We start from the raw sequence: 10,937 nt of genomic DNA, 5'->3' as shown, positions 1-10,937 counted from the left end.
ACTTATTAGTTGAAAAATACATTGGTTCTACCTACCTACTACTTTTAATACACAACATGATAATCTGTGTCTTCTTCCTAGTAGCACAATTATAAGGACAGGAACACAAAAGATGTTTTAGGGAGGTAAAGTACCGGAAAAACTTTCTTAGCCTTGGTTTATCATTTTTTTCTTTCCTTTGAATACACATTGCAACTGAATTGTCCTCTTTCACTACCCTTTCACTCTATTCCTACCTAAAACTTTTGAGCTTTGGAGCAAGGTCAGGTATACCATATTATCTATTGTTGCTACTGAATTAAATTATAGGTGAAAAAAATAATGAAATGCTTGATGTTAAGCAAGATACATAGAAACCAAGGAAGAGACACAGAAACCAAGGAAGAGTAAAGAAACAGAGAGAGTGGTTGTACCTCACCAATAATTATCTGGCAATTCTGGAGAAGAGGTTTCTATCTGGACTTTATATCATTACTATAGGGCTGGAAATCAAAAGAGTTCAGCTCTCCATTATGACTTCTGATTTTACTTTTTAAAATAAACCTTAATTTCATCTCTGATTAGTTTTAAAAACATACTTCACTCCAATGGAGAGGAGCTTATTTCCCATCTACATCTACAACAAGGCTTTCTCTATAGAAAAAAGACAGGAAGGCAAAAACTATTTGTTCCAGTATCTGTACTCAGAATCCCCACTGCCTCCCTCCAGGAAACCAAGAAACTGCACAGCGTACGATCACCCCATAAAAGAAGACGACTTTAGCTTATCTTCCAGGAAACTCTTTCCACCCCACCCTCCCTGAACACACAACAGAGCAGCAGTGTGTTGAGTTCGACAGAGACAGTAATTAAAGAGGGTAAAAATGCAGACTTATAGAATACTTAATACTAAGTTAAAATTGCAATGTCATAACATCAAGATGGTAATTCATTCAACTTTAACCCATTTGGGAAAGTTATTTTCTTTGTAACTATAACTTCTTTATATTCTCTTAACTGTTCAAGCTAACAACTTTATTGTATACTACTGCTTCTTATAAGAAGTAAATCCAGGGACCATTCCATTTTATCTTAGACATATCATTTACTAGTTTTCCAAGCATGACAGAGATGGAAAAATATATATATTAGAACAAGAACAATTTTTGTTAATTTACATAATTTGTGTTCTTCCTGTGCCTGATTCTATTAAAATTAACAAATTTCAGTTTAGTCTTATGCTTAAGGAAAAAAAAAAACCTAGTGAGACTCATTTACAAAGTATACAAGAATATAATTTTATAAATCTTTCCAGTGTTTGCTATAACTACGTTACATGAAACGTTTCCCTTCAAAGAAACTCAGAAGGATAGTGCTTACAAAATGAAACAAAACTTTCCGTGTTCATCTCTGGCAAGCAATGAACAAATACAATTTGCTTAGGAAAGATCTAGAACTGCTGCCTCCGGAGCAGAAACTACCACTAACATGCTGCTGTATAAAAGAGTCTTGGTGAGTGGCTCCTATCTGGGACTTCTTCCTCTCTTCTCATACCAGTGAATCCATTTCATATAAAGCGTAAGAGAAAACTAAAGCTTTGCAGAAGTGAAACTCAGCATGCTCCACCCAAATACTTCTAAGGTAACCACTCTAAAGCAAAAACGGCAAAAGTCATTTCTTTTATCCCTGCCTCCCAAAAAACAAACCCCACAAAAGAACAAAACAACCCAAAACCCAAAGGCAAATGCTGTTGCTCAATCAATCATCACATGGATTTAGAGGCAAAAAACATGACAACAGCAATAATTCAAGTAAAGTATATGAGAAAATTTAAACACGTCACTTTCAAGTTAAGACAGAAGTGAAGGGGAGCTATGATCTTTATATCAGAGTCAAAAAGCTTAGGCATTATCACCAAATGTTAATTCACTTTACAGTCATCAATGAGACTATTGTATATATTTTTGCACCTTGCACTTGTAAAAGCAGATAAAATATTTAATATGTAATTTACATTGTATTTTACCAGCTCAGCATACAGGATGTATACAGATTATATCAAAGTGTAGTAGATAGTTAGGGGCCTGTGCAAACCCTGCAAAAATAGTACTTCAGGTATCTGCTAATTAAAAAAAAGAAGAAGAAAACAAAAGACATTTTGCCATTTAGAAGGGATACAATTCAAACTACCACAAAATACAAAGGACTGCAAAAATGTATACCATTCCAACAACATATATAAGTTATTAAATAAAGATTTGATTTAAAAGAATATAAATGAAGCCTTTAAGTAGGTCTTTTCTACATGCATATTATTTCTCATTAAAGAAAAAAATATGTAAAAAGGCCATTGGTAATTGCTTTGTTAACATTTGTAGAAAATGCCAATTCTCTGGTCACAAACTCCACTAGGTTTAGCACTTAAGGTCTCTGCAGTTATAAACGTAATTTAAAATACTGTTAATTCTGTAACTCCATCGGTAAAATAATGTGACTTGGAATATGGCAGTCTTCATGTTGAGGGCAATGATCCACAGTTTGTTTTTTTTTTACTTTCTTAGGGGTGAACAGTTATCCAGAAGAACAGCACCCTCCACCAACGCTCTGGGCTTGAGGTTCATCATCAATGATCTGTACACCTCGCCTTGCAGCTCCCGGCTGACTGGAGCCATTGCCTTTTGCCCTCTCATCCATTTGTGCAGTTTCTATCATTCCTAAGAGAGGGAGAAAGCAGACATCATTTAGGACCACAACCGGAGTCTTCTGTTTCTCTAATTTCCGTTTACTATCATGATAGTGGACTTTCAACCAACAAGGAAACTAAGTAATAGCAAGGGTATTTGTCCAGCTGCATCACAGCCACAGTGACATCACCAGAGAAAACAGGTTTTTGATCCGAACAAATGACTGTATACAAGGGCCATCCTTAAGATTTTCCAAGTATACTTAGAAATATGTCAGCTCAGTTCAGTTCAGTCACCTAGTCATGTCTGACTCTTTGCAACCCTATGGACTGCAGCACACCAGGCCTCCCTGTCCATCACCAACTCCCTGAGTTTATTCAAACTCACTTCCACTGAGTTGGTGATGCCATCCAACCATCTCATCCTCTGTCGTCCCCTCTCCCCGCCTTCAAAATATGTCAAAGAAGGTCAAATTGTTCCAAGTACAAGCAATATTTAGGGTACAAGATTATTCTTCAATTAATGTAAAACTTTTAAGCAAATAACATTTGAAAGAACCAGAGTTTAGGATGAAGGAGGAAGAAGAAAGCTGGAGGACTCACACTATCTGGTTTAAAGATACAATAGAAAGTTGCTCTAATGATGACAATGAGATACTGGTGAAAAAAGAAATACAGAGTCAACAAAACAGGTCCAGAAACAGACTCCCATACATATGGTCACTTGATTTTTAACACATGTGCCAAGTTTACTGAATGAAAACAATCATCTTTTCAAGAAATAGTACTAGAACTGGACATTTACATGTAAAAAAACGAAAGTTCAATCTGTATCTCCCACCATATGTGAACATTAGTAAGAAATTAATTTCAGATCTAAATGTAAAACAAAATGTCTAGAAGAAAACACAGCAGGAGGGGCTTCCCTGGTGGCTCACTGGTAAAGAAGTAGATCCCAACGCAGGAGATCAATCCTTGATCCAGGAGGATCCCGCACGACTCAGAGCAACTGAGGCCATGCAGCACAACTACCGAGCCTGAGCTCCATAAAGCCTGGGAGCCACAGCTACTGAAGCCTGCAGGCCCCTGAGCCGGTGCTCCACAACGCGGGGAGCCACTGCCGTGGGAAGCCCGCAGAGCCCAACTAGAGAGTGGCCTCTGCTCTCCGCAGCTGAAGAAAAGCCCACACCCAGTGAAGAGCCAGCGTGGCCAAAAATAAATTAACTAATTTAAAAAAAGGAAAAAACAGGAGGGAATCTCTGTAGAAGAAAATCTTTATGACTTTGAGTTAGCAAATATTTCTCATGTAAGACACACAAAAAATGACTCATAAAGAAAAACTGACAAATCAGACCTCATTAAAATTTAGATCTTTTGCTCTTTGAGAAACAGTTAAGAAAAATGAGAATACAAGACACAGACTAGGAGTAAATAGTTGCAAAATACATATCTGAAATGATGAGCAAAGAAAAGAGAGTCCTTAGAACAGAATAAGGGTTCTAAACTTGGGTCCAGAGACCAATCTTGAACAATGGTTTCCAAATTGAGGTATATGGGACAATTCATTGAGATGAAATTAGAAAACAGTTTCCCCCAACCTTTCAAAATTTCTGTTTTTTTAATATGTTTTACAATATACAAAATACATAAGCATTTGTATATGTTCTATAATTTTAAAATAACATATGGAGAATATTCAATCTTTTTATATAAAGATGTCATATACAACATTTACAAGCCACTGATCTAGAACCTCAGTACTCAAAGTATGGTCTGCGGACAAGTGTCATTAATCCTTGGCTGTCTGTTAGAAAACAGAAGTTCAGGCCTACATGAGACCAGCTTTATCAAATTACAATTTTAACAAGATCTCCTAGTGACTGATATGTACAGCAGTGGTTCTCATATTTTAGTATAAATCAGAATCGTAAGGAGGAATGATTAAAACACACGTTTGGAGAACCACCTCCTAGAATTTCGATTCAGTAGGTTTGGGGTAAAGCCCAAGAATTTGCACTTCTAATACTTTCTCAAATGATGCTAATGCTGCTAATTAGGAGACTACATTTAGAGAATTACTCTCCCAGGTGAACTACGAATGATCTTCAGGTTTACATAAAACTAGTATTTACTCCAAAGTTTGTGTATATGTACATTTTTCTAGAGAGAAAACCATCATTTCATCATGTTCTCAAAAGAGTCTGTGATTTCAAGGAATGTAATTTGACAAAATCATCTCAATCCATTATTCTACACAGTAGGGTTTTCCTAAGTATAGTATGTGTTCTATTGGTGATATGAGAAATGACTTTCAGGTTGTATATGATAAACATTTTCCTTTCTCTCCCTTTTTTTTAATATGAAAAAGCACAAACATACATAAAAGAAAAACATAATGAAAATCTATATGTCCATCACACACTTTCATCCATACTTGGCAATCATCACTACCATTATTTTTAAATCAAATTTATGTGCCAGACATATAAATTTCATTCATAAATTATGATTTCTAAAGATAAAAACTTTAAAAAAAATAAAAATTATTTTCAGGCATAATCACAACACCATAATTATGCCTAACCAAATTCACAATATTTCTTAAGATCATCAATGTCCAGTGAGTGTTCATATAGTCCCAATCGTTTCATAAATGTTCTTTTTCACTAGTTTGTCAAATTAGGATACAAATAAGGTCTATCCACTGCAACATGTTGTTACATCTCTTAAATCTTTTATTCTGTATATTCCCCTTCCATTTTTATTTTTAATGGTATTGCATTTATTTTAATATGTTTAGCAAACACAACACATCCATACACCTACTTTTACAAAGGTCAAGAAAGAGTTCCTCAATTCCTTTGTTCTGTTTGGCTGAAGTGTGGTAATGTTTTGCTCCCACAGATTCTGCATAACTTAAAAAGAAAAGTAACATCAGTAATTGCTGTAAAAAAATGTTTCAAGTTTTTGACACAACTGCTATTTGAACTTTTTTTTTTTACAGTAGCACTTTTGGTGACTTATTACCAATTAACTCAGGTTTAGTGAAATTAAAATTATATACTGGTTAATATCTCTATATACTGAACCAACTTTTAAATAAGAATATATTGCAAGACTTGAAATTTTTATAAATTAATTTGCAACCCAAATATTTTAGTTTTTGTGACTCGCTATTTGGCCATGGAAGTTTCCTTTTGCATCACTTTTATACTTTTTACTGAAACCAGAAAAAGAATTGAAAGTGAAATATCTTCAAATGTCATGAAAAGTCTAGAAACTGCCAATGTAAACACACTTCATTGAATCCAATAGCTCAATCTATATTAAAAGATTTGAGTAATAACTAAATGGTAAAGAACACAGTGCAAGGATGAAGACTTCTTACAGAGAGTGACTGATGGAAGGAAGAGAAAGAAAACACTTACGATTCTGCTTCTTGAATGGAAACATGTCTCTCCTTCTCCAAGTCTACTTTATTACCTAATTGGAAAAAGTAAATGCCAGTGTTTAACACTGATTCATTTTTATAATGAAATTAAGCTAATTCTAAACATACAAATTCTATTTTGATCCCATAGAAAAATAATGCAAATCCCCACCAGACTTCTCAGTGTCTTGAAACTATCAAGTGAACTCCTGTGACATGAGGGTTGATCTTGACTGTCAAGGTGAATGCCTCAACCTCCCTCAGATGGCTCAATGCATATCCCTCCTGAAGCTGCGGCCTCGGAGAGAAAAGACCTCGCCCAAGGAGATGAGCATTCTTTTTGATTTAGAGTATAAATGGGATTAAGATTTACTAGGGAACTCTAAGAAAAAAATCTATGATTTTTATCCAAGTCTAAGTAAAGTCGCTCAGTCGTGTATGACTTTTTGCAACCCCGTGGACTGTAGCCTACCAGGCTCCTCCGTCCATGGGATTCTCCAGGCAAGAATACTGGAGTCAGTTGCCATTTCCTTCTCCAAGGGATCTTCCCAACCCAGGGATCGAACCCAGATCTCCTGCATTGCAGGCAGACGCTTTAACCTCTGAGCCAGCAGGGAAGCCCCAAGTCTAAGTGGTCCCCAATCAACTCAGAGATGCTCAGTAATTAAATAAGGTCACCTTATTGCTCATGAAAATATATTAGGCTAGCCTTTTGGATCCTAAGAATACTTTGGTTTTCTGGATGATATGAACTGATTAAAGAAAGCATTAAAATGTATGGCTTTTGAAGTACTTCATCAGTGCAAGGGAACAAACTGTACTGTTTGTTTTAAAACCATCAGAGAACTTAGTATATGAACACCATGCAGATTTTAAATTACTGAAAATAAGTTTGGCTTTCCTTAAGCAATGGAACCAAACTCTAACTATGCTACAAAGCAACCAGAATAAAAGTGAAGAAACTTCAAAATGCAGATTCCTTATTATATACAGGCTAGAGATGAAGGTAAGAAGGCTGGACTGAGTGCTAAAGGCAAGGGAAATAACAGACAGGAAAGGGAGAAATACACTAAGAAAGGACACGTTAAAGAAATATTTTCATTTCTATTATGACCTATACAGGTAAAAAAAATCGGAGAAGGCAATGGCATCCCACTCCAGTACTCCTGGCCTGGAAAATCCCATGGACAGAGGAGCCTGGAAGGCTGCAGTCCATGGGGTCACTGAGGGTCGGACACGACTGAGCGACTTCACTTTCACTTTCATTCACTGCAGAAGGAAATAGCAACCCATTCCAGTGTTCTCGCTGGGAGAATCCCAGGGACGGGGGAGCCCGGTGGGCTGCCCTCTGTGGGGTCACACAGAGTCGGACATGACTGAAGTGACTTAGCAGCAGAGGTAAAAAGGGAAATCCTGTAAATAAGGTCATTTTTTTCTTGGAACTTTAGAGAAGAACTTTTAGAAGACAATTTCAGATAAAGCATTGAACTAAGCTCCCAATGAAAGATGCAATGCTTAGAACTGAGAGGTACAGGCCCAGAGTTTTTGTATATAGAAGACCTCAAATAATCTGAGCCCCTAATTATGTGCAGCCTCAAGCAACATCTGACATGGTAGCCTAAGGCTGAGAGGGAAGCACATATGCTAAAGCTCAAAAGGTCCTAACAAATTCAGTACTGAACTCTTCCTTCTTTGAACAGTTATCAGTCTATCCCAGCAAGAAAACACATATTAGTTCTGATCTCCCACATTATTCTGTCAATAAAATTTTTAAGCTGCTAAATATTACAGCCAATATATCCAACAGTCACCAGCAGAGTAAGTTGTTCTATGCCATGAAGAATGCAAAAGGCACCACCTAGTGGCAGATGGTTCTAACAAACAGGAACAAGATTCTGCCACAGAAAAAAGGTAAAGTTGGCTTAAAGCTCAACATTCAAAAAACGAAGATCATGGCATCTGGTCCCATCACTTCATGGGAAATAGATGGGGAAACAGTGAAAACAGTGTCAGACTTTATTTTGGGGGGCTCCAAAATCACTGCAGATGGTGATTGCAGCCATGAAATTAAAAGATGCTTACTCCTCAGAAGGAAAGTTATGACCAAACTAGATAGCATATTAAAAAGCAGAGACATTACTTGGCCAACAAAGGTCCGTCTAGTCAAGGTTATGGTTTTTCCTGTGGTCATGTATGGATGTGAGAGTTGGACTGTGAAGAAAGCTGAGCGCTGGTGAACTGATGCTTTTGAACTGTGGTATTGGAGAAGACTCTTGAGAGTCCCATTGACTACAAGGAGATCCAACCAGTCCATTCTAAAGGAGATCAGTCCTGGGTGTTCTTTGGAAGGAATGATGCTAAAGCTGAAATTCCAGTACTTTGGCCACCTCATGCGAGGAGTTGACACATTGGAAAAGACTCTGATGCTGGGAGGGATTGGGGGCAGGAGGAGAAGGAGACGACAGAGGATGAGATGGCTGGATGGCATCACTGACTTAGATGGATGTGAGTTTGAGTGAACTCCGGGAGTTGGTGATGGACAGGGAGGCCTGGTGTGCTGCAATTCATGGGGTCGCAAAGAGTCGGACACAACTGAGCGACTGAACTGAACCGAACTGAATTGAAAAAGGTAAACAGTCTCCTATAGAAAAAGGAAACTTTTGTTGAAATTAATGAAAACCCTCTGAGTTGGTTTGATAGAGCTTAAATGTCTCTTTTTTTTTTTCAAAATCTGCCAGAATTACTAACATCTACTTTTTAAAAATGAGGCTAGGGAAAGTAGACAATCACCTTATTGCCTCAAATGAATATTCGGGGAAAACTGAGACACTGCTTTATTATTTAATAACATTTAGACTTAACCAACTTTAATAAAGCCGGTTATTTTCTTTTTAAAATTTCTGCCTCGCCACCGTGGCTTGAAGTATCTTGGTTACCCAGCCAGAGACTGAACCTGGGCCACAGCAGGCAAAGCGCCAAGTCCTAAACACTGGGCCACCAGGGAATTCCCTAAAATCGGTTACTATTATAATTGCTAACTATTTTAATAACACAATTAATATTTTTTAAAAAAAATCCTTCTACTAAATAACTACTGTTTCTCTGAACAGTTAAGTGCTCATGATGGATTAACAGCACAGGCTAAGTCACAAGACTGCCTGTCAGTGACTGATAAGTTCAAGACCTTTGTAGCTCCTACGTTCTTTTGAAGGCAAGAGAGCTAAAGTTGGCAGTTTTGAGGCTTATTTCCCTGGTAGCTCAGATGATAAACAGTCTGTTTGCAGTGCTGGAGACCCAGGTTCGATCCCCGGGTCAGGAAGATCCCCTAGAGAAGGAAATGGCAACCCACTCCAGTATTCTTGCCTGGAGAATCCCATGGATGGAGGAACCTGACAGGCTACAGTCCGCGGGGTAGCAAAGAGTCAGACACGACTAAGCGACTTCACTTCACTTCTGTTTCAATACTATTCTGTGGCCACATTGGGAACTTTCCAATAGGCTTAAAACACCTGAAAACAAGAATAACCACCAAAATAAGCACCTACTTGAAAGCACTATATACTTTCTGAGGGCTGAAGCCACTGGAGAGGAAAAGGCTATCCTGCTAAGAACACTAAAAACTTTTTCTTCTTTTAAAATACCTATTTTAATAAAGAACATGGAAGGGATAGACCCATTACTAAGAGGAGATAGCTAATAGCAATAAAGAGAATTTTATTTTGCTTAAACTGGATGGAACGTGGCGTAGTGGAAACTTAAATCTGATAAACTTTGCTTTAACTTCTGGCTCATTTCAAAACTATGTGATTTGGGGCATATTACTTCACCCCTCTTAGTTTCACTTTGTACAAATGTAGCTAATAAACTTTCCAAGGTTAATGTGAAAATAAGATATAATGTAAAAGGCCTAGTAAATAGTACACATGCGATGGAGAGTAGTTATTAAAATCAGCCATATCCATCAGCGAATGATCAAGTGAAAAATCAATAGTTATGAGAGACTTAAAGCCCATGATAATTAATATGTCTTATCACAATCCTGACTGGCTTAGGAAATCCTTTACCCACCCCACCCCCCAATTTAGTTAGGTTTCCTTTTGCATTATCCCAGCACCCTCTCCTTACCTCTTCACAGCTTTTACCATAATATACAATAAGAGCTTGTTTTTCCTCTCTCACCCTACATGATAAGCTCTGGGACTACAAGGACCGTATCTATTTTTTAACTTATTCACTGTATTACTCTCAAAGCATGGTACATGGCAGCAAGTAATACATACTCCTGGTTAAGGATATGGGCCTGAATTAAAATCCCAGGCCTATCTCTAAGTACTATGTAGTCTGGGAAGTGTCACGCTCTCTAGGTCCATTTTCTCATGTGTAAAATGGCAATGGCAACAATACCTTCTTGCAGTGTTGTCAGGAGGCTTAAATGAAATAATAAGGATGTAGTTCTTAGAACAGTACCTGGCACTCAATAAGTGGTAAGTAGTTATTAAAAAATGTATGTTTAACAAACATACAAATGTTGAGAACAAACTATTAACAACATATTCTATTAAATAGAGCAACCACAGCCAAGAGTGCTGATCAATGGATTAACTAAAACTAGAGGGAAAAGTTCTACTAGCAAAGTATGGAGTTCTCTATTCCTGATTTACATATTATCAGTGGTTTAGATAAGGACCAAGAAGGTTATCTAATTTACACATGGAAAAAGCTAGTAGATTACAAATATGTCAAACATAAACATTCAGAAACATGGCAAGTTGAAATTCTTACACTTAGGTTTATATAACAGTTATGCAGGAAGACAGGGAAAGCCTAACAGAAGAGCAATACTTA

General features: G+C 37.2%; 1 protein-coding gene across 1 annotated transcript in view; it reads right to left on the bottom strand.

Annotated features, from left to right (window-relative positions):
- Positions 1 to 1,105: 1,105 nt before the first annotated feature.
- The window catches only part of RAB21 (RAB21, member RAS oncogene family), a 30,711-nt gene continuing 20,879 nt past the window's right edge, over positions 1,106 to 10,937 (bottom strand). The window contains exons 5-7 of the mRNA XM_052640274.1: positions 6,091 to 6,145; positions 5,489 to 5,577; positions 1,106 to 2,693 (exon numbers count right to left, since the gene is read on the bottom strand). Of these exons, the coding sequence (XP_052496234.1) occupies positions 2,551 to 2,693; positions 5,489 to 5,577; positions 6,091 to 6,145 (287 nt within the window). The 3' untranslated portion in view covers positions 1,106 to 2,550. The remainder of the gene's footprint in view (positions 2,694 to 5,488; positions 5,578 to 6,090; positions 6,146 to 10,937) is intronic.

The sequence above is a fragment of the Budorcas taxicolor genome, chromosome 5 (assembly GCF_023091745.1).
Source record: "Budorcas taxicolor isolate Tak-1 chromosome 5, Takin1.1, whole genome shotgun sequence".
Lineage (NCBI taxonomy): Eukaryota > Metazoa > Chordata > Mammalia > Artiodactyla > Bovidae > Budorcas > Budorcas taxicolor.
The sequence above is the reverse complement of the archived record's forward strand: the minus strand, read 5'-3'. Positions and strand labels throughout refer to the sequence as shown.